Consider the following 20,675-nt stretch of genomic DNA (forward strand, 5'->3'; position numbering starts at 1 on the left):
CACGGAGCCCCGCTGTAACCCAGAGAAGGCACGGAGGACTCTGAAACTTCTCCCCTTTAGTCGACATGAGGGTGAGTAGAAAATGAATGGAATTTGAATTTTGGGTGAACTATCCCTTTAATGATGAAAGACTGTTTGATTACATTTTTTTTTAATCTCTGTGACTTTTCTTTGCGCTTAGATTAGTTAATGATGTCCCTCTTTTGATTTGACCCTTTAATTAAATGTGTAGCGCAGAAATTAATATTGTTTGTCCAGTATCAGACTGAAATGTAGATGTTACTGAAATAATTGTTTAAATACTGAGTGGAGGGCTGTCCCCTTTGTACAATAAAAATGAGTGATTAGAATAATTTTTAAGTTTATCAGTTAAATCCATAAACCACCTCACCATTGAGTGTTTTTGTTGCTCTGTTGCTCAGTGTCTTCAGACCTGGTTCCTTTCAATATTTGCAGTCAAACTGAGGGTTGTTTTTCTAAACCTGTGTCAAAATACCCAGAATTCCAGTCTTCTCCAGTTGCCCTGATGTGTCCTAAACCTTTCCATGAATCATCTTCTGAGGCCAGTTTCTCAGAGAGCACAGACACTCACAGCATCAACTCTGCTCTGTTTTTCTGTTCTGTTCAGGAAAACAGTCGCTTTTCACCAGAGATGGACTCCATCCACCCCTGAGAGGTGAGTGTTTTTGCGAACACACTCAATCTAACCAGTCTCTGTCTAACTGTAAAGGCCAGGTGAGTTCTCCATGAATCCTCTTTGTTTTGACTGATACAGTGTTTTGTTGATGCACACATAAAAATGATGCAGTTATTCCTGCTGCAAAAACAAGATGCTTCTTGTTTCAGCTCAATAAAGACTTTTATGTAAAGTTTAATATCAGTTTTTTTTTTTTTAAATCTATGGGTTTAAAACTCTGTAGCTTGTGGTGTATTTATCTTGTCTCAGACATAATGAAGTATAATTTAGGATTGCTGTAACGTGCCATGGCAATATTATACAATATTATAGTATTGCTTGAAATGAAAAATACCTGACATCACATAACAGACCACTGGACTTGTCGTGGTGAATTTCTGCTCCTGTCCAGATTCTCACTGGAAGAGAGTCACTGCGATTTCTGGAAATGCTGTAAGTTTGCTTTATTCTACTGAATTTTGTCATGCGAAATGTTTGCATGAGACGACATCTAATGTATTCTACAATCTAGTAGAGCATCACAAGAATGTTTTTAGTGCTGGTTGAGGCTGGGAAGTTAGCCAGCTATAACGTTGCTATATACTCCAAATATGAATGAATAGCAAGACATCCGATAGTCAGTACAGATCTTGTTGTTTTTGTCTGTGAAAAATCATTATTTGATACTAAAATATTTGGTAAATGTGTAGCGTTGTCTAGTTAGCTGATGTGTAGTTAAGTTAACTCAGTCAAAGGGTTACATATGTTAACTGTGATGGTGTAATGTAGTGTAGTGCTTGAGGCATGGGACTCTCTCATTCAGCCTGTATGTCCAAACGCTGCCGGCTGTGAATTCATTCAGACAATGCCAGGTTATGGGGCAACTTCCCACAGGATTGTGTGGATAAATCAGAAAATGATATATTATTTCCCTGTTTCATAATGAAAAGCCCTGCTCCCTCTCTTCATTAACTCCTAAGCTTGCTCGACCAGTACTGCCAATTCTCCCTTTCTCTCTAACTCTCGCTAGTTGTTGCCAACATTGAATGTTGGGTTTTTGAGCAGCAAAAAATGAATCCTTCATGTTATACTGATTTAAAAGTTCTTGAGGCAGTGGTGGGATATCTAGTTCTAAAGCATGGCAATTGTAATGGCAGATAATAATTATTATGTGTGTTTTGTTGTATTCCTTTATGACAGTTCATCCAGCAACTTATTTAACGCTATCTCCTTCACAAGTGCCTGTTTTAGCTGCAGAAGAGGGCATCCCTACTACAAGGTGCTGGTGTCGCTGATGAATTTTCCCTAAGTGTTGGGTTAGTTACTAAATTAAATATAGTATTTTTTTGCATTACATTGCATTGCATTGCATTGCAAAGCTTTAAAGGTCCAGTGTGTAAAAAGTTTTTACAGCTTCATGTATGTGTGTGTTTTATTTGTTACAGTGTGGAATGAGTTTCTCTGTCAGCGTGGGTAGTAATCTTCACCAGCTTCCCATGTACACATCTTGGTCCACTTAAGTCATGTGTGCAGACTGGAAACAGTGCAGAGGTAGGTGGATTTCCCTCTGCACATCTGTATCATAATCAGATGCGTAACAGTAAAGTTGAAGCTAAAAGTTGCAGGACAGGACGTTCCAAAGCGTTACATTGCTCTCTGGCTGGTGTGATGTTGTTAACAGGTTTTTGGTCAGGATCAACCCTAAGGATGGTCTACATGCTGTGTCAGATGGAGAGTGAGCAAGAGGACCAGGACCAGTGGAAAGCAGCTATTGTTGTAAAATGCAGTAACAAAATGTTAATTAAAGCAGAAGTAAGTGATATATTTGTGTTAATATAAGTCTTAAATAGTTATATCTTCCGACGGCAATCACTTACATAGAGTGTTTGGACCGAAACACGGGTCTGTCAGTCCCTCTGCTCTGCTCTGAGCCGAGGAGAAAACATTTATCGTATCCTACAGTTTTTATCCAATGAGGAGAGAGAACGGCATGCAGGGCTGTGTGTGCAGCCAAGGGACGCCGTGAATGTGGTGACGTAGGGACGAGGACTGTTATGGTGCGTTCAAGGCAGCCCGTAACTCGTGTTTTTCCGACCTGTGAAGTTGTACCAGTTCGATCTGGTACGAGTTCACGGGTCGGAAGTTACGAGTGGCCGTTATAGTGACTTTCACAGGTAAAACAGGTCGGAAAAACACGAGTGGGTTGCCTGGAACGCTACAAAGTCGTAAGTTGTGACTTGAAGCTGTAATTTACGGTTTCAAAAGCCTGCCTGGAACGCAGCATTAGCCAAAACGACCGGATCGCTTACTTCTGCTTTAAAAGATTGTGGATTATTGGATATAACTTACTGAGTAAAACAATATCATTGATGAATGTTGTGTGCTTAAACCTTTTAAGGCAGGAGGAGGAGAATGCTAAAGCCATTTCAACTTATTACTTACCTATTTCAACACACTCCATCCTTACACAGCCTTAGATCGTTCTCTTGAGTCTCTCCATCATCACACACAAAGAAGTTGTTTTCCACTGGATTTGTTAATGTGTTGTTTTTCAAATGTAAATTTCTCGAAGCAGTTTCCTGTGCTGACAAATGAAAGCGAGGGACTTAACAGGTTTCCTTGATGAAAAACAAATTCAGTCCAGTGTTTAAAACAAGTCTGAGTGAAATCATCAATATCTGAACACTGTGGAAATGTTTTTCAAGACTGGAGGAAATTTGAAATGTGTGCAGGCTTAGGGCAAGGAGTTATGAAAATAACACACACTCTCTCACACACACACACACACACACACACGCTATGCAGCCAGAAACACAAACCATGCAGTGCATGCCTCAGTAAATATACAGTCATTGCCTGGAAAAGCATCCACAGCTTTAACAAAACAAAGTCAAAGGTCTGGATTTGATTGAAGTCAGATCCTGGTGTTACAGCAAAAAATACTCACTTTCTGTGCCACCCACCAGCCTCAGTAAAACACAGCAATGAGGTGGCCGGTAAAACTTGAAATATGTTTAACACAGGTCAGTTCATCCCTCCAATCAGGAAATTATGCTTTAAATTAGCTTTTTTTTTTTTAGCATTATCTGTGTCAAAGTTCATTGCTCCAGGGGAGAGTGGGATGAGCATGTGGGTTAGTTGACCCACCCCCTGTATCTTGGCAACCATGCACTTTACCAACGTATCATATCATAAAAATCAACTAGCTAATACATAGCCTGATAACCCACTCTGCTAAAGCAATGAACTTGTATCCTGCTAATGCTAACAAATAGCAAATAGCTACTTTAAAACTTACATCTTGTTTATGTCTACATTTTTAATCTTATCATAAGATAAAATTACATTTATTTGTCACATGCATAATTATACACAGTGCGCAGTGAAATGTGTTATTGTGCCTGCTTCGAGAAATAATGAAATAAAAAGCCTCTGTGTAAAATATAAGAATTTGAGTTGATGTTATGTTATGTATATAATGAAAAAATATATTAAGATACTGTATTATAGTTAAAGTTCTTTTTTTTTTTAACTTTCTCATATTACAGTTATTGATTCTGTAATCCCTTTTTTTCATTCATTTCATTTGGGAGAATAACTTGCACACATGACCTGAAAAAGAGCCCCATAAACAGATGTTATGCTTTTTAATCATACTGTTTACCTTAGCCTTGTACCTATACTCTGCATACATTTACCCCTTTTCTATTTAAATGTAGAGATGCTTTAAATGTCAGTGGATGTGCTCTGCAGTCTATTGTGAAATAAAAAGGAAGAAAAACATATTTTAAATACTTGATTTATAGCATATCATGCGCACAATAATGTGTGTAATGTGCACGAGTGACAGTGTCAATGTGGTCTCCAGCACACCAAATACACTGTTGATTTGGGGGGTGGTGTGCTTCTGCCTTTGAACATCTCAGAAATTCTTACATCTGGACCTAAGTCAAAGCGTCTGATCCCTAAAATCATCAACTAAACAAACCCTGACACTGGTGTTTATGTAATGTCTCAAAACACAAGCACACATGTGCCTCATGATGTACACAGATTTAAGCAGAGATGGAGACTCTGATAACAAGATATTATCAGAGTGTTATCGTCGCAGATAAACAGAGGGACTAATCACTTTGGCCTGAACTGAGATTGAGAAAATAACAAACATTTGACTTATTAGGCTGCACAACACACACCTCCGTCTTCCAGTCATATGGATTTAATAGTTGCTCATTGGTCACACCCGCTCCATGTTTTTTCATATTCTGTGTCATAAATTGTTTTCTTGTCTATAACAACATCTACTGCACGTCTGCCCATCCTGGGTGAGGGATCCCTCCTCTGTTGCTCACCCTGAGGTTTCTCCAATTTTCCCCCTGTTAAAAGGGTTAAAAGGGTTTCAGTCAGTGTGAGGGTCTAAGGGCAGAGGATGTTGTTATGATGCTATGTAAAGCCCTTTGAGACATACTGTTTGTAAAAATGGGCTATACAAATAAAAGTGCCTTGCCTTGTCTTGCCTCACAAAACCCACAAACAAGCTGTTTTCTGATGGTTCCCTATAATGAAATCTGTGCCTGTCCAATCACTGACAAAGCCGTCCTGCTGTTTTCATGGACCAGGACTTCATCAGCAAGGCAGCTTTCTGGTGATACATTCAAATCAGACATTAAAAACTGCACTCAATGATAATAAAAACAAGGCTGTTCAAATAATGAAAAACACAATATTTAGATATTTAGATTTAAGCAGAGCTCAGGTGTTCAGGAAGCTCCGTCCACCAAAAATAAAAGCTGCTTCAATTTTGTTGGTCCTGACTCTGGGAGGATTGAGTGAACTTGTCCAAAGACACGAATGGCTAGATGTTCTGTGCTAGGGCTGCATAATCAATGTCAATATAACTGAAATTGAAATTTTGCCAAGTGCAAAATCCAAATCCACAGAAGTAGCTTTTTTTATGTCACATAGTTGTGCTCTGTGCTGCAAAGATGATGACTACACAAGCAAAACTCCTATTCTGCAGACATGAAGGATATATAATGACAACAATAATATATATATATAATAATAATGGTAAAAAAAAAAAAAAAAGTACAGAAAACAACATAATGATAACAACGATAATGACTGGGATGGTTGTAGTGTGTTTTGGATTTGACTACAGATTTTGAGTGGAGGACCTTGTTTCTCTGATCGCCATGCTAAGGTGTTAAATGACTGGAACAGGTTATCTTGGAAGAGGTGATGAAAATTAGTGATACCTTTTTCTTCCTACAGTGAAAAGCGAATAGAGGGGTTGAGAGAAGTTGTTGATGATTTTGATTTGTGACTTTGTTGGTTTACCACCAGGCTTTCTGATTTTGGAGAGGGTAATTAATAAAGTTGAAAAGTTCAGTAACACTTTACTTGAAGGCCTGATCATAAGAGTGACATGTCACAGTCATGAACATGTCATGAACATGTCATAAACATTATGTAAATGTCATAACACCCGCGTTTGTAGGGTTAGGGTTAACTGAATGACACTTACAGTAATAACAACGTTAAGACATTGACATAATGTTTATGACATGTTAATGACTGTGACATGTCACTCTTATGATCAGACCTTCAAGTAAAGTGTTACCAAAAGTTATTGTAATGGCATGTGAATAATCCAAATAATCTGCATATTAACTAATTCTACTTATACATGAGTGGTTTTACATCATCATCCCTAATAAGTATTTTCCAACACTTGTACCTGCTTCTGAAAAGAAAATATGCTTCAGAAAATGACACAAAGCCCCCCACTCACCCACCTCCCTGCTTGTTTTGAACATGGGTTTTAATAGGTGATTGTCCTGTTGCTCTGCGTCTTCTTGTCTTTACAAACTTGATGTACACACTTCCTTAGTCTTCACTTTCCCTGTGACTCATCTACGTACAGTGAGAAATGGACTTGACAAATAATCCTAAAACTGCCTGCTTTTGATTCTAGGTCATTCCAGGGAAAGGAGCTTGCAGGAGTCTGTCTCCCTCACAGAGATTGTATATTGAGAACCAATATAGTGTGAAGGATACGTTTGTCTGCTATAAGGGGATAGCAGGAATTAATAGGTTGAGCCAGGAGACTGAAAACTGAACTGCAAGTTACAGTGAGTTTTATTCCGGTCAGTATGTCCCCTTCCCAAAACAGCGAGGTTACATCTACCCGTCTTTTATCAACAAGTCTGTGGTGTCCTTGAATGAGACCAAACACAGCAGCAGTAGCAGCAGTAGCAGCAGAAGCAGCAGGGTGTACCACTGAAAGAGAGGAGGCTACTACCCTGAATAGATTAACATGTCCAGTTGATGGAGGCACCTTCAAAGACTTTCAAGAACTACACACTTATTTAGAGCCCAGTCATTTAAAGCCTTTTTGAAACATTACTTTAATCCTTGACATTTTACACTTCCTAAATGTTAATCCTCTGGATTTAACTTTAGTTTAAGCAGACATGTACAGTACTTCCCCCTCTGTCAGCGCAATTAAGAGCAAAGACATACTGTATAAGTGGACAGAGACTTGCAGTAACCACAAAAAGGTAGTACCAGGATGTAGACAGTGATCACTGGTTTACTTTCACACTGAACAGAAAGTATTTTCCTATGTTAATGTGACTGCTTTCTGTTCAGACTGACACCAACATACTTTTTGTCATTAATGTAAATTTGTGTTGGTGTGGAGAGCGATTGTTTTTATTTCTATATTCTATATTTTTTTTTTATTTATGATAATTTAGTGTGGTTACAGCCTAAGTGTGTCCGCAGCATGGACATCAAGGTTTCCACTGGCGCTGAACTGAACAGACATAAGTGACATACTAATGAGAATCTATTTGACTGAGTTATGGCACAGTCTGGAGTCAGGGGTGAACCTCCTGACACTGATTAAAGCAGCCAAGGTCAGAGGGTTTAAAGTATAAATCAGGTGATGAGGGGAGAGAATCTGGAGCTTTTTCTTATGCAGGTTAAACAAAAGGATAGAAATGTGAAATGGCGGTAATGTAAAGCACATGTCCATGTTACAGTTACATAATAATCTTTATGAAGATGGGTTTCTTTTGTTTTGTTTTGTTTTTTGTCCAAAGTGCTTTTTAACACCTTTTCACACAGTTTGAGCTTTGACATAATTCATCATACTGACTGAAAGCTCCTCTGGCAGTTACAGTCTGAAAAAGGTGCAGAGATTCAGCCAGAGAATGAGCTGCAGCTGAGGATGAGACTGATTTATAATCTGTGTGCATGCACAGCAATAGCATGACCCTGAAGAAGAGTCAGGAAAAATGCTGCCCTCTTACAGTTACATGCTGTCAGGGCAGGCACAAAATAAAATCCTACATAGACCGCCTCATTTCAGTTTGGTTTTGTGCTTTAAAGATACACTGCTTGTGTATAGTCACGTTCTTCTTTTGTTGTTCTTTGTCTCTGACAGCTTTGATGGTCCATAGTGTGGTGTTATTTTATTGATACCCCCAGGTTTTTTTGTTTGTTTGTTTGTTTTTAAGTCCTTCTCTCTTGCCCTGTTCAGATCAGACACAATATGTCATATTTTAATCATGAAGCCCTTCACACACACACACACACACACACACACACACACACACACACACACACACACACATATACGTATACTATATATGAAAAGCCTTTGTCATCAGGAATTCGACTGTTGAAAGAGATGAGATCAGTTAAACTCACTGCAGAGAACTAATTTATCTAACAATTGTTCCTGCACTTCAGTCATTCACACTTGTCACATTTCTCTCCCCTTTATTACTTCATCTTCATCCTCACATCAGAGTCGTAAACTTGTGCAGACAGCGTGTTTGGCGGCCCGGCTCTGAGCTTGTCGGACAAATAAACTACTCGTTCCGACAGCTCTTGCATGAGTCGGTAATACAGCGTAAACCATTATGGTGGAGGGAGACCTGCAGCCCCTCCCAGAGGACAAAAGCTGGAGGAGGCAGTGGGTGGGGTGAAAGAGGTCAGAGACAACCCTACCCACCCTTTTTGTTTATGTGTTTGTGTGCTGTGGCAATTAAAGTGATAGATGGAGAGCAGCCTTTGATCTTGGATGATCTACTGAGCGCGTGCAGCAGTTTTTCTGTCTAACTTTCTCAGTCATGATTGTGCGTGCTGAGCATCTGTGTTTTGCCAGCATGCTGGTTTGATGAGCCGAGGGGCAACTTGGTCGTCACAATAAAGGAATGTCACCCAAATGCTGGGCTTAGACATCACATCAATAGGATAGCTATGTTGTGTAATATTATATATATTATGTTTTATATTTATATGTATATGAGTATGTGAGGGTGTGTGTACCATAGTGACAAGGTTGCGGGCAGTCCAGGTGACAGGATCATAGGACATAGTTTAATAAGTGTAATGTGTCCAAGTACTGTATGTGTCCATGTAGGAGTATAGAACTGAGGCTTTATGAAGCTTTCAGCATGATATCAGCCATTGTAGCTTTAATAAGTTCTTACTGATCTTTATTGTTTGTTTGGTTTGCCATTTATAGAGACCCATGGTTTCCAGCCCTGTGTGAACCCTGTAAAAGTCGTAAATCTCATCCATTAAGTCCACTAGCATAGCATTTATGAACAGGCAGGGCCAAATCCCTGCTTGCTCGTCCTCATAGCTTAGATGCATGGTGGGAATGAGTCTATTGCGCATATTCAGTGGGTCGCATAACACGTAGGACACCTGGAAGCTAGAAATTTTTACACTAGGTAAGCAACTCCTATAGAACTGAATGGACACCAGTTTGATCCAGTATCCACCCATCACTGCACACTGCATAAGAAAGTAGGATGGGCACCCTCATCAAACAGAAGAGACATACATTACTACCTTTTTATCTATAAAGTCTTATCAGGTTTCACACCAACATACCTTAGTAATTTACTGAGCTGGCCATCTCAAAATTACCCAACACGCTTAAATGATTATCTAACACTTCATGTTCCCCGGACAGACTCACCTTTCGGTAGAACTGCTTTCACTTTCTCTGGGCCAGTTTAAAAGCATCCTGATAAACATGCACTCTTCTGAATGTACCTGCTTCAAAAAATAATCCTAAAATTGTTGATGATGTGTGATTGTGCTCTATGTGACTGCTGTTTTGATTTGATGTGCTCTCGACGACGTCATTGGAAATGAGGTTTTACCATCAGTGGCCCTCAAGATCTAGAGAAAGGTTTAAGAAAAAGGAAAGTATTCAGTTCCAGTATTCCCACATTGTGTCTGCAGCATCATGACATGTGGTGCATGCATGTGTCATGCAGGCAGTGTGTCTGCTCTAACCTGTGAACATGCCTGCTTGCTTGATTTATGTTTTAACGTAACTGACCCTGCAGCCGAACTTAAATATTTTTGCAATAATTCATTGTACTTCAGCTTGACGTTGAACAAGCTGTTAGGGTGTGTTGGTGATGATAGACATTTGAGCCTTTTGTTTGTAGGTTTCTCACACACAAATCTTTTTTTTTTCTGCACCCACATTCACCAAAGAAGAATATCTGGGTCAAGCCAATCAGAGACAGAGTAGAGGCGGGGCTTCACAGGATATAGATGAGATGGGGAAAGAAAATAACACCACAGAGAGAGAGAGAGAGAGAGAAATGTTAAGTCACATGTGTGGCTGTGGGTCTGGCACATTAAGAGTTAGTAGTTTTCTCATTTCAAACTCTCATTTTTAAACTCTAAATGGTTTCTGAGTCTGAGTCAAGAGAAGTTAATGTTCATCACATTTTTGCAATGCTGGAGATTATTTTGGCCTCAAACGTGTCCGCTGTTGAACAGGAAGTGAGGCATCCGTCAAAGACTGAGTTAAATATTTTAAATCCAGTGGGTTTGATTTACATACCTGGGGTTTCCACAGTTCACGTCCAAAGGAACAGTAGTAAATCTGAGCTGGATTCTCTGAATATTTGAAAATCCTTCAGCTCTTCTTTTCTGTCTAGATTAGCATAAAGACTGGAGCGGCCAACTCACTGTTTCCTCTGCCAACATGGCAAAAGCCCACAGAAGCTCTTAACAGTCTGTGTCTTATCTTAGAAACATAATGAAATGACAGAGAGAGGCTGAGGAAAAACTCTAAGTGTGTGTCAGCCTGTAATGACCAGCTGTATCTGTAAATGGGTGCAAGGACACAAACTTTTCCCTGAAGGTGCTTTTTTAGTCAGTTATTTAATTGGACAGTTTGGATCCAGCTGAAAATTAAGAAAAATTGGGAAAAGAAAACAATTAACCACATGTAAAATAAACAACTAAATTTAAACAACCAAAAAATGAACAACCAAATGTTAGCATGCTAGCTGGGTTATATTATGATGACAGACAAAAACATCCTAATTCAGGGAATACTGTCTCACTTTGAAGGGTCCTTCAAATGTCTCCTTATCCAATCCAACAGAGAGGATAATATTTTTACTCCACTTTTAAATCTATTGGGTGTCAGCTCAGTTTTAATTACAGTAGGCTAATACTTATATGCATTAAGAAACTTTGAGACTGAGATTTTGAAATGGGATTGTCCAGTGTTGTGACACAATCCATCTTTAATTGCAGCTTCTAACTTTACATTAAAAAATAAAAGGATGTAAGCACTGACTATCGGTCTGTGAGTGGACATCTTGTGAACTTTTCTGTCCCATCATAATATCACACTACTTCCTCCTCCTCTGTGGCTGAACCCATTTTTTTCAGAATAAGTGAGTCTTGTGCAAATTAATTGTCGCTTTAATGACTAGTGATTGAGTGGTGGTTGAGTATTCCATAGTTAAAGTATGTGTTTCTGTTTCAGGTGGAGTTATGGAGGCTGCGGAGGAGGAGACAGACAGAGAGGGAGGAGGAACGAAAGAGAAAGAGAGCCTTCGACTGACAGAGAACTGGAAAACAGCAAAGGAAGGCCATCAAACAGCAGGGAGCCTGACTCACACACACTCACAACTAACACACAGCGGAGAGACAGACTTGACACTTTGTCAGAGCCACAGGAAGGTACTAAAACAGCAGGGTACTGCCAGAACACATCATAAACTGATGAGTTGCACACAGACATACACACACACTGAAGAATCACACAAGGCTGAGGAAATAGACATGATGCTGTGTCAGAACCACAGGGAAACAGTAAAACAGCAGGCTGCTGTCAGTGCATCTTAAACCAACAGACACACACACAGAGAAAAAGAGAGAGAGACTGACAGCCACGTTCGGGGAAGCCAGAGCTCATCGGATCATCTGCAACAGGCTGAGCAGACGGAGCGGGTCGATGATTGAAAACTCTGATGATGAAATGATTAAAGTGTCAGAGCTGAGGAGGGGAAGAACAACATGATCACTGTCAATGTTTTTCATCATGTTCTTTTTATAATGTTGCTTTAATTCAGTCTGAATCACATTCTTGTGTCGTTGGAGCTCCTGCACAGTGCAACCAAGAACTTTAGGCTGGGAACACAGTGCCTACAGTATGTTACATGTGTGTCTCTACTACTGCAGCTATGTGTCTCTAAACAGAGTGTCAAGTTTTCAGAGGTGCGTGTGTGTGCGCGGGGGGCTTTAATTGACAGGTTAGTTGGGAGAGACAGGAAATGGGGAGGCAGAGAGAGGGGGAATGACATGCAGCAAAGGGGCCACCTGATGCAGGATTTGAATCGGGGTTGCCCACTGAGCTAAATGGCGGAAGAGTTGAATTTATTTTTCATCATACATGAATTTGTTCTATTTTAGACGCAAATTTTCACTAAAGCATCACTGCAGCTGCTGACATGGTGAAAACATATCTTCATATTTTCCATGTCTGTGTAGCCCTTGTCAAATAATAACGGCTTAACCCCTAGAATTAACTCTGATATTAGTTTGACATCAATGCGCAATGTGTTGATCAGATATACAAAAGAAACATACTGAATGTTCTGCACAGAGTTGGTTGCTTGGAGACTGTCTCTGTCCTCACTATTATGTTTTCAATGAAGAGCAGATTCTTCCTGTCTGGTTTGTTGTGTGGTTGGTTTTTGTTTTTTCAAGGGGAAAAAATAATTACTAATGTTTTATTTTTCGTCTCTGGAGCAGCCCCGAAGGCAATTGAAACAAATATTTGGGGGAATGATCATTTTTCTAATAACTCAGAAATTGAAATCATCACTTGCCTCTCGGAGTGTTTATTCAGGCTGTGGAAAAAAAACATATTGATGAAATAATGCTTAATTTTTAATTTATTTTTTGCCTGCCTTTTGGGGCTTCTGTTGAGAAAGACATTTGTAGCATTTAAATACAGATTGTAAGTGAACAACAGCAGCAACAACAAGTAACACTTGTGATCTTGTGATTCATTACCATGTAGTATTCACCACTGGTTGATGAGACACAGTCAGGAGCAGCCAAGGGCATCTACATAATCATCTCCAAAGGTCTCAGTTTATGTTCAGACTAGGAGTTTTCAAAATAAAACACAACCCCAGAGTTTTTAAAATAAAACAGCAGAGTACTTAAGGGAGTTTGAAAACTTTAGAGTCAACCAGATGACAGAAATACATGTAGAAGAAAGGATTAATTGTAAAACAAAAATGTGGAAGTTTTTATATAACCTGAGACTCTGATTCATCACACTGAACTTTAAATCCCTCTAAAAAAAAAACAAAAGACAAGGAGCTTAAACACAATGGGAGAGTTTCTGTCACTGATGCCAAACTATGGGGGAACTCATCATGGACCCAGGGGCCACAAGGGGCTGAGTAAAGATGAAGTATACCAACAGGTTTTATCATTAATCACCAGCACAGGTTTATTAATAATGGCAGTACAAGCTGCTTCTTTATAAATCAGCATATCTGAAATGCACAAATCACACATGGGGCTTTTATTAGAGGTGAGAGGGTCGAACCAAAGAAAAGTCAGAAAAAGCAAAACTTCTAATGTTTACCTATGACGACTTCACTGTGCTGAGCCTCACTCAGTGGCCTCTGGACCCATCTGAGACACTCAGGAAAATACAGCTTATTTACTTCTCATTAGTATTAGTATTAGTATTAGAGGTACAGCAGTACATTTAGGCCATCACCTTTCATGTTCAGGTTTCAGCCATATGTTTTATTTCAAGTCAAGGTTATATGTTGAAGCAGAGTTCCTTGATGGTGTGTTCAAGTTAAATGTGTGTCGTCAGTGAGAACCAGATAGTGTTGCACTTTTTGATAAACTCTTTGTTTTGTCCTGTTAACTTGTCTCTCTCCATTTAATCCTCACTCCCTTCTCCACCTCTCTATTCTTCCATCTTTCTCTGTTTTAGCTATTCCTTTGTCCACTTGTATAATTTCATCTGCTTAAAAATGTTATTGTTTCTTTCCTCCCCTTTTCTTTTATAGCCTGTCTTCATTTTATCCATCAGCTCCTTCTCCAGTTTCTTCTCTCTCATCCTTCTGTGCTAGTCTTCTGTAATACACTTTTCCTTTTCTTTGTGAATGACTACTAAACTAAATTACTTCTGTTGATGATAAACTGACTCAATGAGACCAGAGTGGAGACGAGCCAGCCCCAGCAGCAGGTTTCTCTGAGTGTGTCCTGATGTGACAACAATGACCTTTAACCTGATGACAGAATGTGTGATCATCATCTACTGGGTTGTTCGGTTTGAAGTTTGAAATACACCTTTACATCGACTACACTGTGAACTCGACACCTTTGTGTATATACTTGTTATAATCTTACGAGTACTTAGCCGTGGCAGCAGGTTTACTCAGAGATTTTATGCATCAGTTCATGTAAAGGTGAGCTAAATGTTAACACTGTCAAAGGAAAAACACAGACTCCCCTCCTCTTCCTCTCACCTTTCTCCTCCTCTTCTTCCTCCCTGTTCGTTCTCTTGTTCCTGTCTGTTTTCTACAAGCTGATATAAATAAAGGCAGGCTTCACTGTTATTTTTAATGACTTGTGCATACTGTACAATGAAGGCAATGATGATGACTCCTCTGTCTGCACTGAGCTGGTGCCAGAGGAGGAACATGTAAATAAAGAACAAAGTTGGAACTTGTTGTCTGAGGATGTTTGTGAACACAGACTGAAAACATGAATCCGTCTTAATGAATCAAACCTTTGTCTTACAATGAATCATGTGTGTGTGTGTCAAGTATGAGGAAATATCTCTCTGCCTGTCAGAACATCATGATGTCACAGTGAAATTGAACTTTGGCTTTTAAAATGTCTTTTCATTTGATCCTAATTGCAATTTCTGTTACTTTGTGTCATAATTAGTTAATGAATTTTTAAGTTCTGGAAAAAAAATAGATTTTGTGAGGTCATAGTGACCTTCAGTCTTTGACCACGTAAGTCTAATCTTTCCATCCTTGATGGCCGCTGGTGCAGAGAGAGATAATGAATCGGGCTGTTAGATTGACCTAGAGCCAGACTAACACCAGAAATACTAAATTAACTCATAATTTATACTGTGGAGTAAAGTTGTCATCTGCCTCCTGTTCCAATCAACCAGCAACCTGCAAAATTAAAACAGATCGCAAAATGTGTATCTTATTTGAAATAACGTAATGTCCTTCAAGTATTCTACCTGTTTCTTTTCTATTATTATTCTATTGTATCTGGTGACATTGTTCTGTTGTGTATTTTATTTAATCTCTAAAACATGATGTATGAACTTTGTGTGGTTGGATGGATCAATAAGAGCCAGGAGGAGGTGTGAGAGTAAGGTTCATTTCTCACGTTAAGTTATGTTTATACTGTTAACTAAAATCATATTTTTTCTAACCCTTCAGAAAAAATATATCTTTACTGCCTAAACCTAACAAAGTAGTTTTTGTGCCTTAATCTACTGAATCCAATAACAGTTATTGTAGTAATCATGCCTGCAATCATCATGCCCGCCCGTACAGTGGCTGTGCTTTATCATGGTAACCATGAAAACTGAGATCCATTACACGTGGTGCAGTATTTCAGGAAACAATAGGTTGTATGAGAGAATAAATAACAACCTATGTGTTTTTTTTTCAGGTTGGAAGACTTGTTGATATTTAACCATCAGTTTGATCACATCATTGTCTGAGCAGCTCCATGCACCAGTAGAGATGATGACTCTAAAGTGCTCCTGTGGGACACTGATAACTTTATCCTCTGAAACACCATCATTTTCAACCTGCACCACAGGAGAAAACTCACTGCATCTGGCGGCAGTGTTTCAACTATGAACCACCTTCTTGTGCCTCAGAGCTTTGATAGTTCATCAGCTTTCAAAACCAAGTTGAACCTCTGACCTACTGCACCTGTGAACACTTAAGCTTTTCAAATACTACATGTCTCTCCGTTCCCGCTGAGCCTCTCACATCTTTCCTCTCTCGGAACACGTTTTTAAAAAGTTAAATTAAGTCTTGAAGCTGTAACATGCTTTCTACCTGCTGGTGGGTGGTGGAGTGGTTCAGGTTAGAGCTGTAGAAGCTGCATGAGGTATTTAATCAACACACTGGCTCTGGACAGCTCCTTAAATCAGAGGCAGGAACCGCTACACCTGCTCACATTTAACGTCTGATCCTCGGAGAGAAACTTGAACTGAAGTCCTTCTCTAGCATTAAAGCTCAGGGGTATGTGGTTTAAACTGGGGTTCAGTGTTTATTAAACCAAATGTTCAACAAGATGTGATTTAGCGAATCTGTAAATCAATGTGACACTCGATCAACTTTTGCCAACAACGGTTTGGAGAGGAAAACAGTTTCCGGTGAAGCTGTGGACACTTTCCTTAAAACATCATCTTTCTAGCTTCTACATTAATTTTGTTGAGTTTTTGACCACAGAGAGCTATGTCCTGAAATTGAGCACGAGTGGTGACGTAAATTGAGTTTGAGTTCTGCGTCTCCTGGCCCAGCTACATGGCCACCCTATCTTCAGGCTGATACGGCGGCCATGTAGCTGGGCCAGGAGATGCAGATTTACCCTGAGCATCAATACCTCACTAGGGTCCAGCTCTACTCTAACATTTACCATCAAAATAAATATTTTAACTTCACACAAACTATAAAGCATGAAGACATAATCAATTCTCACATTAGAAAATGACTCTTTTATTTTTTACTCTTTAATTACTGTGTACATTTTTACAGTAATAGCATGTCTTGTTGTAGCGTCATGTACTCAAACCATCTGACCAAATATTAGCCGAGTTTGCAGATGCTTTGCGAGAGGCTGCAGGAGTCCATGTTTATATATACTGTATTAATTTATGTGAAATTCAATACAGCTAATTAATATTCAGAGTTTCATATTGGTCTTCAGTGTGTTTTTTCCAACAGTGATTTCTCACAGTTTCAATTTCTGTCCCCTGTGAAGATGATTGGACCAAACAGACTGTGAGGTCATTCAGACTGGACAGCTTGCTGCTTCAACTGGTGTTAACAAGCGATCTATAAATCATAATATATATGAACACGTACATATCTATTGCCAGAAATAATAAATCCAATTTTTTAACTGATGTGACCGAATTTTCAGAAACTGTAAATGATCATTTCTGTGCCCTTTGCTTCACTTCATCAAAACCCTCTTGTACACGTGACGCCAGTGTAATCCCATTATATTTCAGATGCAGTGGTTCTTTTGAACCGGAGAACATTTGTTGGCCTCTCAGCCTTTAATTATAAACACATGCGACAGGGAGTGTGTGACTCACTCATCTTCCTCAGATAACCTCAAATATGACAAAGATGTCAAGGTTGTGGTCCGACTACTGCAAGATGTGCGGCTCAATTTAGCTTAGAACGTGTTGGTTCAGACCCACACTCCACAAGCGGCTTGGTGTGGGGTATCAAATGTGAACAATCATGGCATGGGTCTGAAACATAAGACTGCATCTGGAAATGCACCAATTAGTTGGATCTGTTTCTCAACAAGATGGATGATTGTCAAAGTCCAACAGGGTAATTGTTTCTGGATGCTTTGTTGAATCTGGCAGGTAGAGTTTAGAAATTAAACTGACTGATAGTGAGGATGTGAAAGTGGTCAACAGGTTGTTGATGAGCGGAGCTCGTCGTGTAACTGTGGGATGATTATAATGGATTAGGGGGGAGAGGCAGTGCTGTGTGCCTCTGTTCAGGCCCAAAAAAATTCCAGTTGTGTTTCTCTTCAGGTCTTTTGTTTCTCATAAATCTTTGTGCATGTGTTGATTGATTATAGATCAGGTCCAGGTTCTATAGTAATACTGTGAAAATATGAAAGTCAGCAAAGTCTACAGAAAAAGATTCACACAGCCAGTATTCAGAAATTGAGCTTCAAAGCAAACTGTCAGGAATTCTGTAACATTTTAATGTCACAACCATGCCGCCATCGTTCTCAGACACACAGACTCATCATTGAACTTTGCAAGATTTGGTTTCTTTGACTACAAGACAACACAAGAGAAGAGGAAAATATGGAGTTTTATAAGATTTTCTGATCAGTCCAGTTGTGTTGTGAATCTAAATGGGTTTCCCAGCAGAACAGGTCAGAATTGCGGGCTGCATTTCATGCTGATTGTGTTGATGGACCATCTGATGCTGAAACAATCCCACGTGGAGAAAGACCCACTAAGTTTATGATGTTCTTCAAAAGCTTATTTGAGGTTCTTCATCAACTGAATTTTGTGTATGTAAGAAATGCCTGGTTAGCAAGAAATCATACAGTAGTTGGTTAGTTTACTGGACATATGCAGCTGCCACATAAGGCATTGTGACAAGCTGTGAAGTTCCTGGCACCAGCAAAAATGTGATACTGATGTTTATGTGGTTGAACAATAGGTGTTGTGCTATAATTCAGCAGCAGCTCGGCCCTTGTGGGCTTTAGGTGTTTGTTCCTCAGCACAGGGCCTCGTCCCTCTTGCTGAAGTGAACCAACTCAGAGCTTGAGACGAGAGGCTCCAGGGCTACCTCCATATGCTCTTGTCCTTCTGCGGGGCTGCAGCTGGATACTATTGCCAGACCTTTGGGCTGCTGAAATAATGGGCTGTCACACCTGGCTCCAATCAGTGTGCCCATATTGTGTTTTTTATTTTAACTTAACTTGTTTTGGAAGCACACACACTTCTTCAGACGTGATAGCATCCATAGATGCACAGATTTTGACATTTTATATTGTACAGCACACCTCCTCACAACGACTCATGCATCATGCAGAAACACAAATTTGGTCACTTCTGGTCAAAGGTCACAAACTTGCCTCTTCACCTTCCTACAGTTCTCCGCCTTGGGGCCAGCTATCCAATTCTGGTATAAATCCCCTCCTGAGCCTCCTCCATTCTGTCTAAATAGGCTACCCTAAATAAGTGTAAGTTGAGAAAAGAATTTGGATTAATTCATTTGATGAGAAGTGTATTACAGTACAAGAAACATTTTCGTTAATCAAAGATATTATTCTGGTTTCTACAGAAACATTATTTAAGAGTATTTATTCTAAGGTAGCTTATACCAATAATTTTGGTGTGATTTTCCCTGTCTCCATTCCTGAAAGTCTTCTCCGGTGTAGGGGGGTCTTGACACTACTGTTAATCCAGCTTTGTTTGTAAGAAGCCTACAGTCATTTCTAATATTAGCGTTCATACAGAGATAAACATAGTCTGTGGTGCTGTTAACTGTTCTGTCAAGGTCAGTGTTATTGAAGTTTTCATTTGCCTGTGTCTTTGTCAGCACACTCCACTCTCCAATATGTGCACTATAAGAGCCAGTCCTTAAGGGACTGACGCCTCTGGGGTCCAGTTCCTTAATGAGCAGGTGGCTGCAGCCTAAGGTTGCAGGTCAGATGAAAGGTGAGAGTGACATAATGAAAACCCCCAAGGAATGCATCAAGGTGCTAGGTTGACCTCACATGCGACTAAATGCTCTCTGCCAATCTCACAACTTTGCTCAGGCGGTGTGTCTCAGTGTTTGAGTATGACTGTTGTTCATAATACTGATTAAATTATTTTTCTGCAGCAGCAGCATCAAATTTGTGTAATTTCTCAGCTGCATTCCACCCACTGGGATCTTTCACAGAATAAGCAGCAGCAGTTTCTGACTGTGAGGATTTAATGGGCTGTAATTGTTGATTAGTAATTTGAGTTTTCAAATCTGGACTCCTGGTTCCTACAGCCTCTCACAGAACAATTGCAGCCTGGTCTTGTATAAATATTTGGTCAAATGGTTTGAGTACATGGCATTACGACAAGACATGCTCTCAACATATACACAGTAGTTATTGTAGACATGCAGCAAGAACCTCTGGTTCTCCTTACAAGTGAAATAACATAAATCCTCCAGAACTAAACACAATGCAGACATTTAAATATTGTGCCAACAAAGACATCATGACAACTGATGTTGGCCAACAGTTAACACACCACTTGTGTTACTGATCACATTCAGCTTTATTAACTAGCTCACTAAAGTTAGCGGTTTCTAACTTTAGCCTCTAAGTAGAAATTACTTAAAGTTTTAGCTAGTTGTTAGCATACCAGGGTTGGCTTGTCATTTTGTTACTGACAAAATGTAATGTTTTATTTATCACTTTGTTTGCATTGAACCAAGTCTCTTGCTGTCAGCCCAGTCACGCTGCTCCTCCGTGGACTCACTTTTCTTTCGACCATGCTCCTTCCCAACTCCCTCTGTTTGGTTTAGAATTAGGGTTAGGTCTTTATTTTCAAACTTCATGGTGTCACAGAAACCTTCACTCTAAACCCACAATATCCACAATGTAGCATTAGCATGACAAGAATATTTTTTTAAACGAGACAGAGTAAACAGAGACAGAATAGACAAAGTAAAATCGAGCCATAGCCAACTTCCTATTGAGATTTTGGCACACGGCCATGGCCACACCCCTTTATGTAGAGCCAAAATTTAAAAAAGAAACTACAGTTTCAAGAAAATTGTTGCAACATTTGATGCTCGGGCACTAACAAGGGGCCTTTTGGCTGGAGCTTAGAACATCTCCAGAGATCTCCAGAGAAGTTAATGTGACAGTTGAGGTTCCT

At 39.6% G+C, this 20,675-nt stretch overlaps 1 protein-coding gene across 1 annotated transcript in view; it reads left to right on the forward strand.

Moving 5' to 3' along the window:
- raly (RALY heterogeneous nuclear ribonucleoprotein) overlaps positions 1 to 11,584 on the forward strand; it is a gene marked incomplete at its 5' end in the record, with an annotated part of 32,117 nt that extends 20,533 nt beyond the window's left edge. The window contains 2 exons of the mRNA XM_083972796.1: positions 629 to 676; positions 11,505 to 11,584. Of these exons, the coding sequence (XP_083828922.1) occupies positions 629 to 673 (45 nt within the window). The 3' untranslated portion in view covers positions 674 to 676; positions 11,505 to 11,584. The remainder of the gene's footprint in view (positions 1 to 628; positions 677 to 11,504) is intronic.
- Between the last annotated feature and the right edge of the window lie 9,091 nt (positions 11,585 to 20,675).

The sequence above is a fragment of the Trachurus trachurus genome, assembly GCF_905171665.1.
Source record: "Trachurus trachurus genome assembly, chromosome: 5".
Classification (NCBI taxonomy): Eukaryota; Metazoa; Chordata; class Actinopteri; order Carangiformes; family Carangidae; genus Trachurus; species Trachurus trachurus.